Consider the following 23,941-nt stretch of genomic DNA (forward strand, 5'->3'; position numbering starts at 1 on the left):
CCCATGGGGCTGTAACCTTCTCTTCATCACACCTTCCAGGAAGGAGCCCCAGAAGCAGCACCCCTTAGTAAGAAGTCTCTACACATACACACTGCTCGGAGTCAGAACACGGTCTGCATACGCTAGACCACAATCCTTCAGCCAGGCAAGAGCTGATATCAATGCCATTTTCCATACGAAACAAAGGGTTCCAAATATAGTCAACTTTTTAAACAACATGACAAATTTACCTGTCAGGTGAATATTTTTCCCCAAGTTAGAAAGATTCGCCACCCCCCCCCCAAAAACTCGTTTACAAGAAAACCTGCTGTTCCTGTCAGTGTGTAACATGCATGCTGTCCTGGTCTGGCCAGATCCCCACCGTGCAAACCAGCAGCTAACAGCTATGTGCCTTCAGAGACACCAAGTGGAGAGGAGTATTACAGCAGATTATCGGCGCCAGTAAGGGGCCTGTTTTCCCTTCTCTACAACTTTCAGTTCCCAGTACTCCTATCCCCCCAGGAAGGGAGGGAATGGCCCCCAGAGTGAAAGTACGGAACATACCAGGCTTTTCCTCCCCTCCCTCACCTCTGACTCCCCAGGAGAGAAGGCCTGGCTTCCACTGAGTGGCTGGCCTGGGGCCGCACATACCTAGCTGAGCTCTTTCCTCTCTTTCAGATCTCGCTGGTTTGCAGAACCTAACACAGGCTCCTCTGAGTCCTGTTTCAGAGGAAGCCTCTGCCCCTATGAGGAAGGTGTCCAGGCATCTGGCTGTGCCAGGGACAAGGACAGCATGTCTCCTAACTCAGAGGGGAAGTTTAACACTTGGCTACAGATCTAGGGTTTGCTCAGTAGTAAAGCTGATCTGATCTCCAATTATGTCTCCTTTCTCAGCTGGGTACACAGCTGAGAGGAAAAGACAAAGATGTTCTTTACTAATCCCCGAGAGCCATAAGCCAGGATGAAGAGGTAAGATAAAAATAAGCCAGACAGAGAAGACTTCTTTCTTTTTCCTACCTGTCCTCATTATTTTTTAAAGCATTTAAAAAAATTCACACATGTAGTTGATACAACAGCTCCATCGCATCAGATGACACCAACCTGCTTGTCACAGTATCAACAAGATCACACAAGCCCAGCATAGGTTAACGAGCCAAAGCCTGGGTGGCTCAGCCCACTAAGCGTCTGAGTCTTGGTTTCGGCTCAGGTCATGATCTCATGGTTCATGAGCCCAGAGCCTGCTTGGGATTCTCTCTTTCCTTCTCTCTCTCAAAATAAATCTATAACACCAAAACAAAACAAAAAACCCTACTCAATAATATTTGCCTCCATGAACAAGCTCAGATTTTGAAGCAACCTCTAGTTAGATGAGATGACCTCAGATGTTAAGGGTTCTTCTGGACTTAAAATTCTGATTTTTAACTAAAATTCTATCCGCAGTTTGCACCCATCATTTTAAATCATACTTTTTACATCCTCTTTAGCAGCTCGAGGAAAGGGCAGCAATATAAGCAAGTCAATGAATAGCATAAGCCTCTTATTCTTCATCTGTAAAAGTGAGGACACTACCCTGTACTGCTCAGGGGTTCTGAAGGGATGAAATCAGTTAATAAACTACATGAAAAAGCACCAAAATTCTGGACACACACATTTTTGTTCTGTTTCGTTTCCTTCCTTTCTGCACAGCCGGCAGCCACCGCCTGCTGCCACTAGATGGCAGTGCCACACGGGTAAGGCCAGTCTGGGTCGTAATCACAGGCTCCAGGAAAGGTGTGAAAAATCAAATTAAATTACAGGGGGTTTCCTGGCAGCTGATGAGCTGAGGATAAATCTTCAGACACCTGAAAAAAACAGGCTGCGATATTTTTACATTCTGTAAGAAACGGAAGTACTAATCCTATGTAAATGCATCATATAAGGTAATAGACTTGAAGATAGCTAATAAAAATGTTTGAAAGTTTACCTCTGACCCCAGACTGAGAGAAACAATCTCATCCTCAAAAGCAGAATGTGTGTCAATATGAGCAGGAATTCCTGGGACAGAAAATAAAACAACAACGTCACTTCATTTTTCCTTTTAGCAGATTTAAGATGACTCTAAATATAGCCTCTCATTACTATGGTGAGAACACTGTGATCATCGGGAATGTACGATAATTTTAGTTAAAAGGAAACATTTAGGGTGAATGGGACCAAATACAATCAAACTAAATCTCAACTAAAAATTTCTTAACTTCAAGTTGAAGTGCAACTGGCGCTCAATTCGGAAGTCAAAACGTGAGCATCACTGCTGACCTAGGACTTCACCCAATCCCAGCCCAAGAGAAAGGTGTGAAAGATAAATACCAAAGTCAGATTTTTCCCTGAACACTGGATTCCCAAGTAGATGCAGAACAAAAGCGATAGCCAGGTGTGAGGACTAAGCCTATCAATAATTAGGATATGGCTTCCTCTACCAATTTCTCATCTATGCTGAGTATCTCTTAGAATGAGGAACTGTGCCACATGGTAAGAGTACATGAGACAAGTAAGACACACCGCTGTCCCCAAGGAGGGCACAGACCAACAGAAAGACTGATAGGTAAATAGGCGTTTATTGTGAAAACGCAAGAAAAAACCCCAAACCCCACAATGCCTGACATTAATAACATCCTTAAGATCATTTCATTACTACAAACATCAAACGAAAACACTAATAAATGCAAAAAAAATCAGGACCTAAAGATTTTTCACTGAAGTATCATCCTAGAATTGTCTTCACATTCTCAGAGGGGAAAGAAGAGAGAGAATACAAGTATTTGTAAATTTTCTAGATCCTCTGTCACACTTGTCTCCTACGTCTGAAACAATCTCCCGTCTCTAAATGAAATGTTGAGAAGGGAGCGAACAAAAAAAGAGATCACAAAAATCACATAGGGGCTACGTCAGTCCGCGTGTCTATGCTCTGAGAAGCAAGTTCCTCAAGGGATTAACACTTGACTTACAGGTAACCAACATAAGCAAATTCCTGTGAGGAGTTAGTTAAGATAACAAATTATACCGTTGATTTTAGGGAGTTATACACTCTACTTAATGTTAAAAGAAGCAGCACTCACCATGTCCAGGCTCATACTGGTTTACAGTCAGCTGGTCAGGTTTGTATGTAATGAAACCTTCTTTCAACCATTTCTCCAAAATGCTATCACAAGGGTCAGGAAGACCTGATGTCAGTAATCATAAAAGTAAAACATATTAAAGTATTTACTTTGCATATTTTACTAACTCAAGAATAAAGTCACTGTGAGAAAAATCACACAGCTTAATTTCGCAGTCAGATTCAAATGTAACAATAAACCCAGAAGGCCAAACAAAATAAAAGCAAAACCTTCTTGAGAATCTTCTAAAATTATTTTACTGATTTTAATAAAATATCCAAAAGAACACTTCTGGTATTTTGGTATTTGGTATTTTGTAAAACAGCAATAAAATTATAAAACTATAATATAATAATACAATAATATACTAGAAATTAGCCTGACTGCTCTTTATTATTTTAAATTATTCCACTTATTTTACATTGAACTTAAATTTAACTTATTTATTCTAAGTCATTTCTCTTTAAAAAAGTTTTTTTTGTTTTTTATAGTTTATTGTCAAGTTGGTTTCCATATAACACCCAGTGCTCTTCCCCACAAGTGCCCTCGTCCATGCCATCATCCCCTCCCCCCTCCCCCCTCAGCCCTCAGTTTGTTTTCAGTATTCAAGAGTCTCTCATGATTTGCCTCCCTTCCTTTCCCTAACTCTTTCCCCTGCCTTCCCCTTCCCATGGTCCTCTGTTAGGTTTCTCCTGTTCTCCTGTTAGACCTGAGTGAAAACATATGGTATCTGTCCTTCTCTGCCTGACTTATTTTGCTTAGTATGACACCCTCGAGGTTCATCCATGTTGCCATGAATGGCCAGATTTCATTCTTTCTCATTGTCATGTAGTATTCCATTATATACATATAAACCACATCTTCTTGATCCATTCATCAGTTGATGGACATTTATGCTCTTTCTATGATTTGGCTATTGTTGACAGTGCTGCTATGAACACTGGGGTACATGTGTCCCTTTGCATCAGCACTTCTGTATCCCTTGGGTAAATCCCGAGCAGTGCTATTGCTGGGTTATAGGGGAGTTCTATTGGTAGTTTTTTGAGGAACCTCCACACTGTTTTCCAGAGCGGCTGCACCAGTTTACATTCCCACCAACAGTGTAGGAGGGTGTCCGTTTCTCCACATTCTTGCCAGCAACTAGAGTCTCTTGATTTGTTCATTTTAGCCACTCTAACTGGTGTGAGGTGGTATCTCAGTGTGGTTTTGATTTGTATTTCCCTGATGATGAGGGACACTGAGCCTCATTTCATGTGTCTGTTGGCCATCAGGATGTCCTCTTTGGAGAAGTATCTATTCATGTCTTCTGCCCATGTCTTCACTGGATTATTAGGTTTTAGGGTGTGGAGTTTGGTGAGTTCCTCACAGATTTTGGATACTAGCCCTTTATCCGATATGCCATTTGCAACTATCTTTTCCCATTCCATAGGTTGCCTATGAGTTTTCTTGATTGTTTCCTTTGCAGTGCAGCTTTTTATCTTGACACGGTCCCAAGAGTTCGGTTTTGCTTTCATTTCCCTTGCCTTTGGGGATGTGTCGAGTAGGAAATTGCTGGGGTTGAGGTCAAGGAGGCTGTTTCCTGCTTTCTCCTCGAGGGTTTGGATGGTTTCCTGTCTCACATTCAGGTCCTTCAGCCATTTTGAGTTTATTCTTGTGTATGGGGTAAGAAAGTGGTCTGGTTTCATTCTTCTGCATGTTGCTGTCCAGTTCTCCCAGCACCACCTGTTAAGAGGCTGTCGTTTTTCCATTGGATACTCTTTCCTGCTTTGTCAAAGATTAATTGGCCGTACATTTGTGGGCCCAGTTCTGGGCTCTGTATTCTATTCCACTGATCTATGTGTCTGTTTTTGTGCTGATACCATACTGTCTTGATGATGACAGCTTAGTAGTAGAGGCTAAAGTCTGGGATTGTGATGCCTCCCGAAAACACAGTTTTCAAGGTGCCTGGCTGGTTCAGCTGGTAGAGCATGAGACTTGATCTCAGGGTTTTGAGCTCAAGCCTCACGTCAGGTACAGAGATTACTTTAAAAACAATTTGAAAAACAAAAACAAAACACAACTTTCAAAGTAGAACTAACTTACCTTCACTGGAGTCAGAAATAACAGGAAGTTAAAAGTTTTACAGTGTCACATGTTGTGGTGGGGTGGGGTTCACCCTTGGGAAGAACACATCAATACAGCTCTTTTGGGGGGCAGTTGTTCAGTATGTACTAACATTCCTAAATGAACACAACTTTGACCTAACAGTTCTACTCCTCCGGGCTTGCAAACGCGGTCTGCGCCCGAGGACACTCACCTCCTCACACCTAACACCTAGCACCAGCCTCGGTGTCTACCAGCAGGGAACTCCCTGACAAGCCACTGGCGAACACGGAATAAAACTGAAGAGCTGCATCAGATGCCCAAGACATTTAACGAAGGGAGAAGAGCAAGCTGGAAGCACACACGTGTGTTCACACATACACATACAACACACACTACAGTAAGTACTACATGCTAACAACTACATACGTTTACAGGTATCTCTCCTGGGATGTGAATTCATTTGTTACAGGACTAGAATAAAATGTACTAACCCGTTAACAGTACTACTACCGAGAAGTGTGCGAGTGAGGATGGTGTGTGTTCAAGAGGAATTTCAGCCTTAGCTGCATGTATCCAGTTTGCGTAACAAAACTGCACTCCATACATAATTTAGATGTTTTAAATTTAACCGGTTATTTACCCAGAAATGACCAATGAAACGTACTACGACATCCTTCCAATAGATTAAATCTTTCTCTTCTGACTCCGCACTTGCCACCGGCTCTCAGTCACTTACCGCCAGGTAACGGCCTGCCTCTATCTACATTGTTGTTCTCATAGCGGAACTCATAACCGAAGTGCTTCACTCTTCTGTGCTTCAGGGATTTTTGAACTATATGAAGAGAAGAAAGTAAACTATTTGAGAGAAAAAGAACTGCATTTCTTTGTATATTCAAAGCCAAACAGTATGTCAGGACTCCCTTAGTAATGGTAGTTTTTGTTAACCGCTAAATTGTTAGTAAAATTAACCACTCTACCTCACCTCTGCTAGGTTATCCGTAAACCCTTTTACAGGTTTCACCCTAGTCAACTTGAAAGAGTTAAATAGAGACACTGCCAATCACAAGACCATTAAAGATCTGGAAGGAGTCAGGGTAACTAATTTGCAAGAATCTGCAGGCAGCTCTCACTGCATTGTGGTGGTGATTCCTCACCTGAAATGTGCCTGGGGGGAGGTCAAATAAGATAATATATGTGAAAGGGCTTGTCCAAGTTAGCACTACAGTGTTAGCTAATAAATATTAATTAGTTTGGAGCTTAAAATTGATAGCTATGTTACTTTATGATTAATGCTCCTAAGAATTATTGGTATGACTTGCCTAATATTAGGTCTAAGCTACTTTCAATAATTTTGAGGAAATATTAGAAGTTTTAATAAAGCAAAGGAGGAGGAGGAAAGAAGGAGCAGTAATATGGCATTTTGCAGGGACATTTAAAAAAACATTTTAGAAGTTTTACTTACCATTTTGATTATCTGTATCTTCTGCCCAGTTAATACTTTCCAAAAGCATTTTCTCATCCTCAGGAGAAATAATTTCTTTTACTACCATGAGGCCTGGAGGTAGGGCCTGAAGCCCCACCTCTTTCCATTGTGCTGTGGGAAACCAAATCAAAACAGTCCATACAAAACTTAAAGTTTCCAAATACAAATAATTCTGTCCATAGCCATTTATCATATCCTAAAATTCCCAATCCCCATATTCATAAACAGGAATGCTACAGGCAGATGACATAGGAAAATGTAAAAATAAAGACCAAGATAAAAATTATGGTACATTTTATCCACTACAGTTACCAAGAGCAAATACAACAGTATTTACTTCAATATTATTTGAACATGATTGAGTATTTCTCATAATATCTATAATATGCTCCTCTATTTAAAAGCTAGATTATCTCTAAATATTGAAAACAAATTTAAATGCTCATTTTGGCCCTTAGGTTCTTCTTGATACTAACTACGGTCAAGTACCAGAAAAAGATAAAACAACAACTTATTCTAAAGAAATAAAAATATTGTATGAAGAATTATTTGATATATATTAAAATAATTTAAGTCCTTATATCCTTTAAGATAGATGCAAGTGTGAAAGGAAAAAAAAGAATTTATGGTAAAAGGGAACAGTATAATTCACATTTACTGTTAGGGATCTCATCGTTCATGTTAGACGTGGTTTCTAAAGCTTTTCTGCTGAAGGGTTTTCATCTTTGAATCACGTAATATAAAAATTCAAAACAATAATAATATAAATGTCTACTGTAAGAGTTGCCAAGGGAGGGCAACTGAGCGGCCACTTCGCTGTGGAGCGCTGCGGGCACTGACAATGCCCACCGGCTGTAAGGAGCAGGCAGGTCTGAATCAAACTGACTCCAAGAGACAATAGAAGGGCACACAGTGCCCAAGGCAGGAGGGACCACCCTTGTAACACCCAATCAGGAAAGGCCAGCTAACACCCTTAACATTTCTAAGGGCAGGCCTAGAAGGCTAGTCACGCCCTACGTGAGGGTCCTGGATCCACTCTGTAATTGGTTAACACTCTTAATGTTGTGATTGGGTCCCGCCAAAAGTAACGAACACTCTAGGCAATGTGAATGGTTAAACCTGCTGTCAGTAACATTGTATAATAATGATTGGATCACTATACCTGTGTCACAATCTCCTGTAACTCCCCCTTCCCAAGGCCATAAAGGCCCCACCCCGCCTTTGTTCGGGGCTCTCCGCATAGATCCACTGTGCTGGTAAAGTCTGTGAGCCTGAGTTTAGGCCCTGGCGAGCCTAAACCTGCAATAAAGCCCTTTGCTTTTGCATAGGTGACTCGGTCTCCCTGGCGGTCTCTGGTTTTTGGGTATGATACTAAAATCTGGGCATAACACTGGAAACCTGGAATGACCCTCGCCATTTGAAAAGCACCAGCAGCCATTTTATTGCAGGTCAGACAATACTTCCAGGCACTGCCAGGGACCGACGACCCCCACTCTCAATCTGGACTGTCTCAAACTGGAATGCCTCACCATGGAATTCCAGCATCCCCCACCCCACCGAAGTGGACAGCCAATTGAACCTGTCACCGTCCAAAGATGCCCCTACTTGGCTATCTGCCCACCTGAGCTCAAACCCGGAACTCTTGCACCCATAAAACACGTTGCTTTCCCGTACCAGGCGCGACTTCCCTGACTCCCCACTCCCGGAGTCAGGGAACCTCGCCCGGGGATTGCAGACTCCAATAAAGGCCTTCTTGGCTCCATAACTTGGTCTCTCTCTGTCCTCTCGCCTCTGCCTCCATCTATCAAACCTTACATCTACTAGATTTTCTTATTATTTCAGAAATACAAGTAGTAAATCATCTGATAAATATTTACCAAGTACTTACTATACGTCAGGCATTATATTATTTCTTTACATTATGTAAGAAACACTTTGGGGAAAAATCTTTAAAGACAGGCAAATTATAATGTAAGAAATTCATACTTAGTTTTCTAAAAATAGATTTAAAAAAAGATTTAAAATACCCCTGTATTTGCTACTCAGTGGCCGTCTGGTAGCGGTTAGCAGAACATGTGATGCAGCTCTATTGTTTGTTCATTTCTACCAAGAATTCTCTCCAAGGTGGGGGCACCTGAGTGGCTCAGTCGGTTAACTGCCCAACTCTTGATTCGGGCTAGATCATGATCTAACCATCTCTGAGTTCGAGCCCTGCATTGGGCTCTACACTGACAGCGTGGAGCCTGCTTGGGATTCTGTCATCTCTTCTCTCTCTCTCTCTCTCTCGGTCTCTCTCTCTCTGCCTCTCCCCTGCTTGTACCCTCTCTCAAAATAAATAAACTTAAAAAAAGTTTTTTAAAGAATTATTTCCAAGGTTATAAACATTAATAACAACAGTCTTGGAAGTAAATCTGGATCTAACATGGGATTTCAAATAAAGAACACTCCAGAACTCACTTTGTGCAATTTCCTGCAGGGTGTTCAATGGACTGACTAGGGGGAAACCCAAGGACAGTATTTTCTAATTAAAACTTACAAACCATTCAGTTTTCAAAAGCCGATCATAAACATATACTATATAGAGATAATATGTTTTTAAAACTGTAAAGCTTATGTCAGATTTTAAATTACACACATATAGATACCGAAAATTGTAACTCCTAAGATATATCTTTAAAAAGTCTTTAAAAGTTTCCTTTGAGTCTTACTTTACAAACATATAAATTTGGTCAGATTATGCTCAACTATCAGTCCCCAGGATATGTGAACAAAACATGACATCGCCTAAAGAGGTGGCAAGTTAGGGGCACCTGGGAGGCTCAGTCACATAGGTGTCCAACCCTTGGTTTCAGCTCAGGTCATGAGATCGCACCCCCCAGTGGGCTCTGTGCTGTCAGTACGAAGCCTGCTTGGGATTCTCTCTCCCTCTCTCTCTCTCTCTCTCTGTCTCTGTCTCTCCCTCAAAATAAATAAACTTTAAAAAAAAGTGGCAAGTGAATTTAATAGGAGACTAGATGTCTAAATCAAAGTTCATCTCAGTACATTTTATTTCCGTGGGGCAATGGGGAAGAGATATAATAATCTCCCCAGCAGTTCTGTAAACCAGCCTGTAAAGCTTTTATTTAAACTATTTACCTTAAATAACACTAAATTAAAAAGTCAGCTCCTCAATCCCACGATCACACTGGACAGCGCCACTACGATGTAGGAACATTTCCATCATCCCAGAGAGTCCTGCTGGACGCTGACCCTATAGAGCTTCAGGGTCTGGCGGCTAAAGGCTGGCCTCCATAAATGGCAAGTCTGGCACACGGTCATCTAGATCACAATTAATTCCACAGTGATAAACTGAAAGCCTCTGGGTAGACTGCCAAACTGGTCATCTGAATCCTCAACATCAAATTTTGAAAAACACAGGCAGCAGGATTCCAAAGTAAGGTACACACATGACACACGTCCTGTTGGGCTGGGAGGCCCAGGCTCTTAAAGGGAGGCCGTGTGTAATTCACGTGCCTTCTGCTACTTAGCCCCACGCCTGGACAAACAAGGGGCATAGCGAAGGTTGAAAACAAAGTGGGGGGTCACTTAACTGACGTCCTGTCTGGGTGCACAAAAACCACACCTCCTCACACAGGAGTGAAAAGAAAACTTATCCAAAAGCAACAACTATGTTTTAAAAGATGCTGATACCTTTCTCCACAAAATTCAAGTACAGTAGGATCTTCTGTCCTAAATCATCCAGTATTTCTTTTCCGTTGAGGGTGACGTAGGCCTTCTGGGAGTCTTCTGCAGTTCTGTATCTCACGAACGAGTAGGGCTTGTTAGGAGGCATCAGGAGGGCGTCGACGGGTCCACACTTCTCTAACACCGGGAGCAGCTGCTTCCTGCTCACACCATTCCCCAATCCGCCATTGGCGACAACCAGGCTCTTTGAAACACACATGCGTGCACACACACACCAAAAACAAAAACAAAAACAAACAGGAGCAATTAGTAGCAACCCACTTATTTTCAAATAAGATTTTTAAATAAAATTATTTTTAAATAAGATTTCCACAAAGGTGTAATTAAGATGGGAAAGGAGGTTTCCTTATGGTGGTTATCTGGTTTTCTAATTTCATACACAGTATGCAAGTCAGTTTATTAAATACTGAGGATTAAAAAGTACATCTATGTTGCAAATAATATACGATTTTTAAAGAGCCCTTTCAGCAAAAATTCCTTTTTTGATGGCCATGCATATAAATTTAAATGACATTTATTACTGTTTATAAGTTTAAGACATTGAAAGAGAAATAGGAGGTAGACAAGGAATGAGGAGTCACATAATACTTACTTTGCCAGACCCTGTACTATGTGCTTTTACCTACTTAATCCTCGGCAACATGAGCTTCCCAGCAAGCCGACAAGGTGCTTAGTGTTAACCCCACCTCACAGAAGAAGAAACTGAACAGCTGAAAAACTAGGTTAAGGTAGTAACTGGGGGGAGTTGTTTCAAACCTACTTCTCTCATTTTCCAGAATCCACAATTTGGATATAACCACGCTACAATGTTTACTAAAACCTGAAAGGAAAGGTACTGGCTGACAGAAAAATCAACCAGAGCTTCTACAGACGATAAAACAGGAAAATTTTCCTCTGTGTCTGAATAATTCAGTCATTTTGCAATGAAAATCTTTCCCTTAGTAAGTTTCAGGCCTATTTCCTATGAGGTGCAGTCCTGCGTTAAACTATTCCAGGGATTTGTCTGGGGTGGGGGGAGAAGCTTTCTGTCTTTATTGTGATGCTTATGGCCCAGCACCTCTTAAAATCACAGCATCCCTTAAAAACCATTCTTCTAAGGGTGCCTGGGTGGCTCAGTAGGTTAAGCATCTGATTTTTGGTTTCAGCTCAGTCATCAACTCACAGTTTGTGAGTTCAAGCCCTGCATGAGACTCTATGATGACAGTGCAGAGCCTGCTTGGGATTCTCTCTCTCTCTCTCTCTCTCTCTCTCTCACTCTCTCCGTCCCTCCCTCCTTCTGCCTCTGCCCCTCCCATACACAATCTCTCACAAAATAAATAAATATTTAAAAAAACAAAAACAAAACAGTGTTAACATTTTTAATTTATGATCTATGACTATTAAAAACCTGGTAGCAGAAGAAAAGGAAACCAATGATGGCTTACTATAATCAGTTTTATCGTTAATACCAGGCATTAACAAACTTTCTCTGACAAGGGCCACGCAGTAAATATTCTAGGCTTCACAGGTTGTGTAAGTCTGTCACATACTCTTATTTTTCCACAATCCTTTAAAAATGTAAAATTCATTCTTAGCTTACAAACCAGATTTGACCAGGAGATAATACTTTGCTGACCCCTGACATATAGGAAGCTGGAGATCAGAATATTTTAGTTTCATACACACAAAATGAGAATATCTCAAACCTCGTTGTAGAAGAATGCAATAGCATCATACAGCTGCCTAACGAGAAAAGTAAAGCCCCGTGCTGTCAGGGGCGAGTCAGCACTTCACACATATGCACATACGATGTGCACATGCGCATAGGAAACACATACACTTAGACAATGATATAAAATTCGGCACAGAATTTAGTCTAAGATGGCTTGCCTGGAACCTCATTCAACATGGTTTATAAGTGAAAGTACCAAGATAATTTGGTTAGATGCAGCCATAGTTACAAAAACACTTCTATTTCCCAAATTCCCAACTCTAAGGAATTAAAAAGGTTTTATAAATGTCAGGTGTCCACTGTCCCATCTGGTAATTGAGGAGCACAGTGAGGTAGGACTTGAGGAATCCTACTGGTCCTCAGAGATGCTAAGTGACTGGGGGGCAATTCTAAAGGCAAACCACACAAAAACAAGTGCAGTGGGGGAAGAAAGTGAAGAACTTATTTCCTATTGCATGTGAGTCACACAGCATAATTAAGAGCAATAATCATATTATTTATAATTGTCCAGACAAGCAATTTTCCCCATAATATAAAGTAAAGAATTCAAAATGTTTTTAAAAATTATCTTCAATCCTGACAATTTGAGGATCACTGTTCTGGAAAAATCTCACAATGGGTATACATTTGCACAAAATCACATATACTTGTAACAAATCATGGAAACATTTGTTCTCCCCTGAATAGACGGTATATAATTAACGGTCCTTCTACAATTTTATTCTTTTTTTAAAAAAATACTGTGTTTAGAAAAAATAAGCTTAAATAAGGACACATTTGGAAGCCATAAATGTGGAGCTAAAGCTTCTAGAAATCCTAAGAAAACAGATCCACTAGAAACAAGTTCCAAGGCAGGAAAGAAACTTAACCCATTTCTCTCCTTACCACTTCCCTTCACACCCTGGACGGAAAAGGAAGCAAGTTACACTTGGGAGGAGACGAGAGGAAAGCGTGTCAGCTTCCCCTTCCGAGCGTCTCACAGCCTCGCTGGCTCTTGGCAGAAACAGTCACGTGTGTGCAGGCAAATCACTTCTAACGTATTCTGTACTCTATCTTCTTCTTGATAGCAATTTGGTTTAATTCTTAAATTTAATTTAAGCCATTAAAATGGCGTTTAATGAAATCTAAGTACGGGCCTTTTACTCACTAATTTAAATCTCCCTCATCAGAGTACCGTCTGTCAGCCTTAACTCGTCACAGAAGACAGCAGAGTCGTGACGTTAAGGAGGAGAACTGGCCCCAGGGCCAAGAAGCCCAAGTTTTAATCCCAGCTTCACCTTCTCAGAGGCCTGCCTCCTGCCCTTGGTTACTGATGCCTGAGCTTCCTTCCTACTCCTTACAACCAGCAAAGATACATGATGTTCATGTGGGATTTTAATGACTAGTAAGTACTGTCACATACATGTTCCCTTTAGCATCTAACAATCCAATGGAATAAAAAGGATGCAGGAGTAGGTCTTTACAAATGAAGAGAGCGAGATCAAGGCACTGCCCACATCCAAGTAAGAAGAGAGGCTAAGAGTTAAAGTAGGTTCTTCTTAACTCAAGGTCCAAGATGTCTCACAGTCCCTTCGGACTGAATTGTGGTCATTGGAAAATGAAAAGGCTTTGAATAAGGTCTAATAAGTTAAAAATGTTTTTATAGCATATGATCAAAATACTTTATAACAAAAATGAAGTTAGGTATAGAGGGGAGAAGACTGCATTAGGTTACAAAAGACCTCGCTCTAGTTTCCTGTTCAGTCGCCCTACATCAGAGGATGCATCGCAACCCCTCAGAAGCTTAATTTTCTCCCCTATCATGTGAGAATTCTTAAGAAAATTAAATATTATAAAGAATGTAATGACACTATGTAAACCATAAACAGTTACAAAGTGTTTCTGTCATAATATGCACCCATAACTTCCTCTAGTTCAGCCAACACAATCAATGGAAATTCAAAGTACATCCCCATATCAAGAGGTAGCAGGTCCTCTTGTACGCATATTTAACAGACACATAACACACAACTGAACAATCACAGCCTTCTTCTCTGAGCATTTATTAACTAACATTACTGTCACACAATCACATTCAAAGAATCATCGTTTTAGGTCACCTGGGTGGCATAGGATACTGTCTCAATGCCTTCATGTCTCAGCAAAGTATGCCTGGCTTTAATCTGTTTCCTTAATAACTTCTTCTCAGTTTTATTCAGTTTGTAATTACTTTGATGGTTGCTGTCCATGGCAGTACTGCAAAAATAAATAAATAAATAAATAACCTTAAGAATCCCAAAGGGAATTCTAATTATGTTATTCATATATTCCATAGTTTATAAATATTTCTGCATGACAGTGTTTTAAAATGTTTACTTCGCTTTTCACCAATCAACAGAAGTGAAAACAAACAGATGCCTGGACAACAAAGGAATACTGAAGGAGACGGTGACAAAGAAGCAAGGACATCTAATAGCGTCTCTGGGCGTTCTGTTCCAATGCTTCAGCGCTAGTAAATCACTACATCACCCACAGGTATAGATCCCCTATGAAGGCCTACGTAAAATGTGCCATAGACAAATCCCACAAACATAGTGTTAGGAAAGAAAAAAAAATGAAGAAACGAAAAAAAAAATCAGACTATATAGTATGATTCTACCTAAATAACTTCAAAACCCAGAAGTAAGCCATAAATTGTCTAGAAATACATACATAGCAAAATGCAAGGAAAAGCAAAGAAGTAATAAACAGAAAATGCAGAAGTTACTTCTGGGGCGAGGAGAGGAATGTGATATAAAAGGGACATACAAAAGCATCAAAGGTCTTTCTTACTCTACATGGAGGTTTAGGTGTACTTTATTTTTTAAGCAGTACATGTTATATATTTCTATATAATTTTTAAATACAGACATAAGAACCCCACAGAACTGCATTTGGCTTCTGCTAAAATATGCCAGTCAGCAGGTAGTTACTGAGTGCTTTCCCAAAAAGGCGTTCCCATGATCCGAATCAGCACGCTTTGTTGCAGGAGCCTACCTATTTTGCTAACAGAGTTTAACTTAAGTTGTGATGATTCCTTTGTTGGCTTAATTCCCCCATCAGGAAGTAAACCCCAAGAGAGCAGGGATGCTAGACATAGTAGGTGCTCAATGAAAAGTGTTGAAGGGATAAACAGATGATAATGAGTTGTACACACATACCTGTTGATGGTCTCCGCACCTGCAGCCCACAACCACAACACACAGCTTACACCCAGCTGGGGAAAACCCACAAACACTAAGCAATCAAAGAATGACACGCCTTTCTAGAATTGCTAACCGTACAGTCTTCAGATGTGCCATGAATCAGAAAAACAAAATAAGATCGACGTTAACTGGGAACATCTGGGAAAACTTCAAAACAGAAGCCGATGCGAGCTGAGCACTGAAGGATGGGGGAACACAGCCGTTTGGAAGGAGGGCATCCAGTGAAGCAACAGAGCTCAATACAGAAATGGATGCGTCTGGCAAAGGCAGAGAGGTAGGCAAAATTTCAGAGCAGAGAATGCGGGCTGATCCACTGATCCCACTCGTCACCCACTTGAAAGTCTTCAGAGTTAGCAAATAACGTAAATGCAGGCAGTTAAATAAAATTGTATTCCAAAACAGCTCATAAACAGCCCAAACTCTAATTAGTGATCTTTACGTCTAGAGAGCAAATGCTGAGTCAAATGAAAGAACAGCCAGGAAGGGGCTCTCCTGACACACGGGCTGCGTGTGACACACAGGGTGCGTGTGACAAGGAAGGCCGCACAGCGCATCAGGGGAGTGGGAGGCACGAGTACCTGCAGTAACCCAGCCTGGCAAGGAGAAACGATAGGGGGGTCTGGGTGGAGCCCTGCGAAGACAGGAAACAAGGAGACGGGAGGATGCAAGGAAAGTTCTAGTACCATCAGGAGGGATTTGTGACTACCGAGACGTGAGGGAAAGAGGAAGCACAGATCACTCGCTAACATGGCAGAGCCTAAGACTAGTGACGGCGCTCTAAAACTGGAGTGACTCCAGAAGTCAGAAGACGGTCAGGACGACATGGTAATGAGTAGGATTTAGGACACCACCTGTGTGAGGTGCTGGGGAGATACACAGTGCAGTGTCTGGCTGGCAGGTGACAGTATGAAGTGTCTGAAAGGAGAAGAAACCAGGTGAGAGAGAGCTTTTGGTGTCCTCAACAGACAAGCAAAGGAGAGCAGAATGGATATTTTTAAAACTGCACTAATTATGATGATCTGTTCCAGTGTTTGGCCCCTTCCACTGGACCGTGTGCTCTCTGAGGACAAGGATTATACCGTCTCCCCAGAGCCTCAGTCACTGCTAAGAGACCGTGTAACTCAGTGTTTAGGGCCCAGGCTGTCCATCCAAATCTCTGCGCTACCACTCATTAGCTGTATGATCCTGGGAGAGTTGTTTATTTCCGTGCTGAGGTTCCCCACCTGTAAAATGGGGATAACGGTGCCTGTTCCTGGCCCATAACTCCACCTAAAGCCTGCACTAAAAAACCTGACCAAACTCTACCGTGGCTTCCAGCAGCAGAAAACCAGGATGTCCCCAATACCACGTTAAAATGCCTGCCTGAGAAAACTGCGAATGCTGCCAGGGAATTCTGATATTAGTTCTAGCACCACCTGTCATCAGGCCCCTGACCTCCCCTTCTTATCGTATTTACCAAAAGGGGATTACAGTTGTGAATATGTATCTCTTGCAGCTCAGAAGTGTCCCTTAGAGTCATTCTTCCCTTGGAATGTAGTCATGGGGAAGGATGAGGCCTCTGTCCCAGTCTCCTGGTAGGACAGAATCCTAACTTTGGTACCTGCTAGCCAGCAAACACGGCGGGCCTAACTGCATTTGCACAGACCAATCCTTTGTAATTCTTCACTTCTCTCCGCCTACAGAGCCCTGCTCTGCTCTCCCTTCCTTTTCTCCCTTTAAAACATCCAAATCATTTCTCACAAGTCGGAACAGAGCTCAGCTTTTTTCCCTACTGACAGTAGTTACTAAATGAGATCTATTTTCACCACTCTAACTACCGTCTGGCTGTGTTAATCTCTGACACTATCTCACAAATTTCCTAAAAGGATTAAATATGGCCAATAAATTTTTGATAACTTCCAGAAGAGCCAGATCAGAACAGTTCAAGAAGACAAAGGAAAGCTGAGGGCCCTCAAAGAACTATCTCATTGACATTCTATCCCAAGGTCATCATCTTTGGAATGACATTTTTGTGGTGTGAAATGGAAAACAAGGGATGAATGCATTAAGATTTTCTTTCTTGATAAGTCACGAGCAAAGACTGCCATGTGGAAGAAATAAGACAGAAGAGATGCTGAGTACATGCTCGCGCAAGTATGATACTAAGCGCCCCAGACCAGCAGATGGAGCCTCATGATCACATTCCGTCATCCTCGTTCCCTCCTTCCCTCAAATAACATCATCACACGTGAAGAAAGACACATCCAGAAAGCCAGGGAGGCTCATTTGTTCCCATTCCTGTGACGTGGCCATGTGCTGGCCCGGCAGGTCTGAGTCACCTCGACAAGGAGCAGGCTGACAGCAGCAGCTGAGGTCTGGAGATGCTCCCTTTCCAACAAACCCACTTCCCTGGCCAAGAAATGTCTCCTCTTGCACAAAGTCTGGATGCTCCTTACCATGTTGTGGGAGTGTGACGGGAATGAGGTCACTGTTTACTAGATCGACTCTTAGCCATACTGAGTCCAGTCCAATCAAAGACAGTCTAAGCACACTCTCTGTAGGATAACAAGAGTTTAGAGATCACACAGACTCTGCTAGTAAGTTGAACACCAACATATCCTACTGGATAGGCCCCTAACTGGTAAGAGTAGTGTGTGTGATCCTGCCCTCCTTGAACAACGGGGTGCCTAGAATGAACCAAAAAAGTATGTAAAAACGTTCCTGGTGGCGTCTGGGTGGCTCAGTTTAGCATCCGACTGTGGCTCAGGTCATGATCTCATGGTTCGTGAGTTCGAGCCCCGTGTCAGGCTCTATGCTGACAGCTCAGAGCCTAGAGCCTGCTTCAGATTCTGTGTCTCCCTCTCTCTCTACCCCTCTGCCACCCACACTCTCTCTCAAAAATAAACATTAAAAAATATTTTTTAATAAAAAAAAGAAAATTAAAAACAAACCTTTTTTATTTTTTCAGAGTGAGTGAGTGGGAGTGAGGGGGGGCAAGGAGGAGTAGAGGGAAAGAAAGAGAATCTTAAGTAGGTTCCACGTCCCTCACAGAGCCTGAATCGGGGCTCAATCTCGCCGCTGTGAGATCATGACCAAAGCCGAAATCAAGGGAAGGCTTAACTGACTGAGCCATCCAGGTGCCGCAAAAAATTCAATTTTTATAATGTTAATTTTTGAGAAAGAAAGTGTGAAAGTGTGAGTAGGGGAGGGGCAGAAAGAGAGGGACAGAGATCTGACAGCAGACAGCCTGATGCGGGCCTCTAACTCAGGCCGTGAGATCATGACATGAGCTGAATGCAAGAGTTGCATGCTTAACTGACTGAGTCACTCGGGCCCCCCTTAAACTGTAAGTGGTTAAAAAATAATTGACCCCATCACTTGTCATGTCATTCTGTTTTAATTCTTTGAAGAACACCTACTCTGTATTTTATGTCCTCATTATTTCCTCTCTTCCTCCTCTAACTTACCAGAAATAAGAAAAGTAGAGATTTTGTCTGTTTTATTAGAACAGGATCTAGGGACACTGGGTGGCTCAGTCAGTTCAGCATCCCACTCTTGATTTCAGCTCGGGTCATGCTCTACTGCTCATGGGACCCCCGCTCCCCAACACACACACACACACACACACACACACACACACACACACACACAGGCTGACAACGAGCCTACTTCGGATTCCCTCTCCCTCTGTCTCTCTCTGTTCCTCCTCAACCCGTTTTGTCTCAATAAACTTAAAACAAAAACCAAACAAAAAAAAAACCAAAAAAGCCAAACCAGGATCTAGCAACATGTAGCTACCCAAAAACGTTTCCTGAGCAAGCCCATACTCACTATATTTACCTACCTTTGCCTTCTTACCTCCCAAACCACTTCCAAATTCTGAGTTTGGTGGCCCTCTTCGATGTTTCACTAATACTTGATGTACTTCTAATCTGTGTCGTTTTCAGATTGTATAACAATTACCCATCTGTGTGTTGGGCTCGCCCAGAAAACTGCCGTCTACTTGAGGTCGAAGACTAGAGTGCCCGGCACACAGCAGGAACCGGTAAGTGCCTGTTAAAAACTAAAATCAAAGCCTGACACCACCACCGGCCAAAGGGCCTCCGGGATTGCTCAACAAAGAGCTCGGGAAGACTGAGCTGTGTGGGCCCCGGACCCACCACCGACGCCTTTCCTTCACTGCACAGGTCGGACGAGCCCCAACCGCGCCCGACGAACACCCTCCAGGCTGCAAACGCCAGCCCCCAACCCCAGAGCAAACCCAAGAGTGACACCCAAGTCACGTGAGCAGCCGCACCGCGCGCGCACACACGTGCACCTCACACACCGGCACGACCAGACGGACGCACAGACACCCGCTGCCCACGGACCGCCCCAGGGGCCCGCACCAGCCATCCCGCCTCTCCCTCCGTCCTCAGGCCCACGCGGGTGAGGCAGAGGAGGACGCCGGAAGTGGCCGACAGGAGAACGCGGGGTTGCAGTCATCCCGCCGGCCTCTGACAAGTGCCTCACGTCTCCGCCCCGGCCCAGGCTGGGCTCTCAGCGCACCGGCGCACTCTCTTTCGCCAGCTCACCGGTTTGTCACCGAAAGTGGCGGCAGCTACCGGCGTAACCCCTCACCTGGGCGCAGCCATGTTGGAGGAAACTGCACTACATTTCCCATGAGCCTGCGGGGCGGCGAAGGGGATTGTGGGATCTCCCTTCACCGCCCCGAGGGCTTCCGCCACTCCCTCGGCCTAGATCTGCCGTTCGGAAGTAGCTGTGTGTTACCGTGGCCGCACGGTTGTCTTTTTCTCTGGGATAGTGAGGGTTCTGAGTGCTCCTTACTTTGCGTAGCCCCCCAGATGGCAATGCCAAGCCGGTTGTGTCCCTTGGTCACTCAATGATGCTTCCCCCTCCTCCCCTCCCCACCTACTCCTTGGGTCTTAAGCATCTTTCCTCCGGAATCTTCTCAGAGGGACGGGCGAGGAGGCTAGGGTCTGGAAGATGACATCGTGTAGGCCTCAGAGAGGGCAGGGAATATGCATGAACGTGCCCGGGGACGGTGAGTACCACACGCGAAAGGAAGACGTGTGAAGAGCGCTGAGGGGGTGCCGGCAGGAAGAGGGGCCGCCCCGAGTCACGGAAGACGCTCTGTGATCACGGAAGCCATCCTGTCCTGCGGGTCTGGGACCAGAGCTTCTGCTCGGTGGCAGGACGAGAGACTAAAGAAGACTAATAGGATGTTGTACTGGTTAAAAAAGAAAGGAAAAAAAAAAAAAAACCAAGGTAGGGAGCTGTTAACCAGGACCCAGCAGTGGCGCGAGGAGGAAAGGAAAAGATTTGGTAACCGGAGAGGACGAGGGTTAGCTGTTCCGGCTCTAGTCCGTGTGACACGACTGCACTGGTCACGGTTCGGCTCTAGTCCGTGTGACACGACTGCACTGGTCACGGTTCAGCTCTAGTCCGTGTGACATGACTGCACTGGTCACGGTTCAGCCCGCATTGTATCGGGAGCCGGTTGAGCGCAGGGAAGGAAGGAGAGCGGGGAGCGAGGAGGAAATCACTTCCCGCAGCGCTGATGGCCTGCCCCCATCCGCTGCCCCTCGAAGTGGAGGAGCGGGAACGCTGAGGTTGGACCGGTGGGGAGCACGGACCCCAAGAGTGTTGCTGAGTGTTGGAAGGGTTTTTACGAAGAGATTAGAAGCAAGAAAAACCGAAGCTGGGAGGCAGGCAGGCAGCCGCTGCAACACTTCAGGAAAGAGAAGGTGAGGGTAAGGCTCAATTGCAAAAGTGAGGAGCCAGTGCAAGCTGGAGAGGTCATGTCGACCGCACCTCGGCCAACTAACTACCAAATGGGATAAGGGCCACCCTCTTCGGTCTCCCCGTTGTGTTCTTACTTCTGCACAACTGGATGCTTCCCAAAACACACTCCACCAGGGCTTTGTGATGATGCCAATGTATTAGGCGTTGTCCAGTCTGGTAGCCACTAGCCATATGTGGCTTTTGAGCATTTCAAATGTGGCTAGTACAACTAAGGAACTGAGTTTTTAATTTTAAAAAATTTTATCCAGGGGCCCCTGGGTAACTTAGTCAGTTAAGCATCCAACTCTTGGTCTCAGCCAAGGTCATGATCTCATGGTTAGTGGGTTTGAGCCCCCATCAGGCTCTGTGCTGACCATACAGAGGCTGCTTGGAATTTTCTCTCTCCCTCTTTCTCTATGCCACGCCCCCCCAAGCACTCTTGCATGCTCTCTCTCAAAATAAATAAACTTAAAAATGAATAAATAAAACTTTTCACTGAGTTTTGATTAAATTTAAGCAGCTGTGGGGCACCTGGATGGCTCATTCGATTGAACGTCAGACATTAGTTCAGGTCATGGTCTCACGGCTTAGAAGTTTCAGCCCCATGTCTGGCTCTGTGCTGACACTCAGAGCCTGGAGCCTGCTTCAGTTTCTATGTCTCCCTCTCTCTGCCCCTCCCCACTCATGCTCTGTCTCAAAAATAAATAAATATTAAAAGCTTAAAAAAAATTTTTTTAACAGCTGCTGTGGCTAGTGGCTCCCAAACTGGACGACATAAAATATCTCCTGTTGGCCAAGTTCAGTTGTCTCACCTCCTTATCCACCCTGCTTGAAGGTACTGAAGTTTTTAAAACTTTTGAGCTTCTTGGGGCACCTGGGTGGCTCAGTAGGTTGAGCATCTCTCTTAGGCTCAGGTCATGATCTAGAGGTCCGTAGGTTCGAGCCCCGTGTCAGGCTCTGAGCTGAGTCTGTCTTCACATTCTGTGTCTCCCCACTCTCTCTCTGACCCTCCCCTGCTCACGCTCTCTCTCTCTCTCTCTCAAAAATAAATAAAACATTAAAAAAAAAAAGCTTTGAGCTTCTTAGTCTCCATGAAATTATACTCTCTTAGGTCTCTTTATACCTTCTGATCACTTGTTTTCAGGGTTTTTTGCTAGCTTGCCTTCATCTTTCCACAATTAAATGCAAGCAATCCTTCACGTTTTATGTTTGACCCTTTTCTCTTATTCTATAGTCTTTCCCTGTCTACTTCCCCAGAGTTTGCAGATTCCTTTCATCTTTTATCTTCACCCCTGAGTTCCTTGTAGGAGGGAGTTTGGTTTAGTGAAAACAATCCATGTATTGGGGAATGACGTGAAGCAGAAACTATAAGATGGCGTTCACCTTTTGGCACTGATGTAATAATTACTGTAAAGTAGCTATTAAGTCGTTGTTTGTTTTTTTTTCTACCTTCTGACCTTGAGTTACAGGCACAAATTTCCAACCACCCGCTGTCCATCCTTGCCTCCTTAGAAAATGGTGGAGACTTATAAAAGTATGCATGCAGGCGATCCTGGGTGGCTCAGTCAGTTACTTGTCCAACTCTTGATTTTAGCTCAGGTCTTGATCTCATGACTCATGAGATGGAGACCCGTATTGGGCTCTGTGCCAATATCACTGAGCATGCTTGGGATTCTCTCTCCCTCTTTCTCTGCTCTTCTCCTGCTCGTGCTCACGCCCACTCTCTCAAAATACGTAAACATTCTTTTTTTTTTTTTAATGTTTGTTATTTATTTTTGAGAGACAGAGAGAGACAGCATGAGTAGGGGAGGGTCAGAGAGAGAGGGAGACACAGAATCGGAAGCAGGCTCCAGGCTCTAAGCTGTCAGCACAGACCCCGACACAGGGCTCAAACCCATGAACCATGAGATCATGACCTGAGCTGAAGCTGGATGCTCAGCCAACTGACTGAGCCACCCAGACACCCTGTAAACATTCTTTTTTAAATTTTGCATGCAATCCTTTTTATACCAGCCCTTATGTCTTGCCTGGAATACTGAATGGATCGTTTCTCCTGGGAAGATGACTCCCTGAAGCAATGTTCAGCTGCATTAAGACCCTGTTTTATTCATTATGTAAGTCCAGTGTCTTCCATAGTCTTGTAATAATAGAAATGTTGAGCTGCAAAGAAATTTAATTTGAAGATAGAATTCATCCTACCTGTGCCAAAACCTTTACATGGTGATCTATAGTAATTTCTCAAAGGCATTAAATGCTGACCTAATGACTCTCCTTAGTAAACCTCCTCTCAGCGTCATGACTGGTATAGCCCTCTGTGTGACTGGTACAAGGGTAGCAAGATTTTTCTATAAAGGAGCAGATAATAAGTATTTTTAACTTTGTGGCCATACATGGTCTCTGGTCACATATTCTTTTTTTGTCCTTCTGTTTGTTTGTTTTCAAACAACCCTTTAAAAATCTTAGCTCTCCCCTGACTATGCCAGCTGGATTTGGCTCATGGGCTATAGGTTTCTGACCCCTGGACCCTGTAATCCAGAACACAGTCTTGAGGTGAAGCTAAGATTGGCACCACCACAGAAGACACTTATAAGGAGCTACTGTATAAGTGAATTTAATCAGGTCAGTCACTGCTACATTTTAAGCGTGGAAAAACACAGGTCTGTCCCACAGGAGAGCTCCAGGAATTAAGGCTAGGAGCAACATATTCAGAATTCCTTTGAGTTGCCAGTGACAGAAAACTAGGCAGACTGCTTAAAAAGTTTTTTTTCCTCCTCAACTGACAAGCCATCCACAGCAACACGATCATTGCTTTTGGTTC

At 43.5% G+C, this 23,941-nt stretch overlaps 1 protein-coding gene and 1 long non-coding RNA gene across 11 annotated transcripts in view; one reads left to right on the forward strand and one right to left on the reverse strand.

The window, feature by feature from the left end:
- ALKBH8 (alkB homolog 8, tRNA methyltransferase) overlaps nt 1-19,987 on the reverse strand; it is a 36,439-nt gene extending 16,452 nt beyond the window's left edge. For 6 of the 9 annotated variants that reach the window (XM_029957671.1, XM_029957670.1, XM_029957666.1 and 3 more), the window contains exons 1-7: nt 19,960-19,985; nt 14,236-14,371; nt 10,372-10,609; nt 6,661-6,792; nt 5,935-6,030; nt 3,075-3,179; nt 1,943-2,013 (exon numbers count right to left, since the gene is read on the reverse strand). In XM_029957671.1, the coding sequence (XP_029813531.1) occupies nt 1,943-2,013; nt 3,075-3,179; nt 5,935-6,030; nt 6,661-6,792; nt 10,372-10,609; nt 14,236-14,371; nt 19,960-19,973 (792 nt within the window). In that variant the 5' untranslated portion in view covers nt 19,974-19,985. Of the gene's footprint in view, nt 1-1,942; nt 2,014-3,074; nt 3,180-5,934; nt 6,031-6,660; nt 6,793-10,371; nt 10,610-14,235; nt 14,372-19,183; nt 19,680-19,913 lie in introns of those variants that run through there. The other 3 variants (XM_029957669.1, XM_029957668.1, XM_029957667.1) reach the window with 3 other exon arrangements.
- Nucleotides 19,988-20,058: 71 nt separating this feature from the next.
- On the forward strand, nt 20,059-23,419 carry LOC115307039. Of its 2 annotated transcripts, none has more exons than XR_003915530.1 (3): nt 20,059-21,086; nt 21,865-21,958; nt 23,137-23,419. It is a non-coding gene; the product is annotated as an uncharacterized LOC115307039 (long non-coding RNA). The 2 variants fall into 2 exon arrangements; XR_003915531.1 differs by having other exon boundaries at nt 20,059-20,383.
- The last annotated feature ends 522 nt before the right edge of the window (nt 23,420-23,941 follow it).

This window comes from Suricata suricatta, chromosome 11, assembly GCF_006229205.1.
Source record: "Suricata suricatta isolate VVHF042 chromosome 11, meerkat_22Aug2017_6uvM2_HiC, whole genome shotgun sequence".
NCBI classification, from domain to species: domain Eukaryota; kingdom Metazoa; phylum Chordata; class Mammalia; order Carnivora; family Herpestidae; genus Suricata; species Suricata suricatta.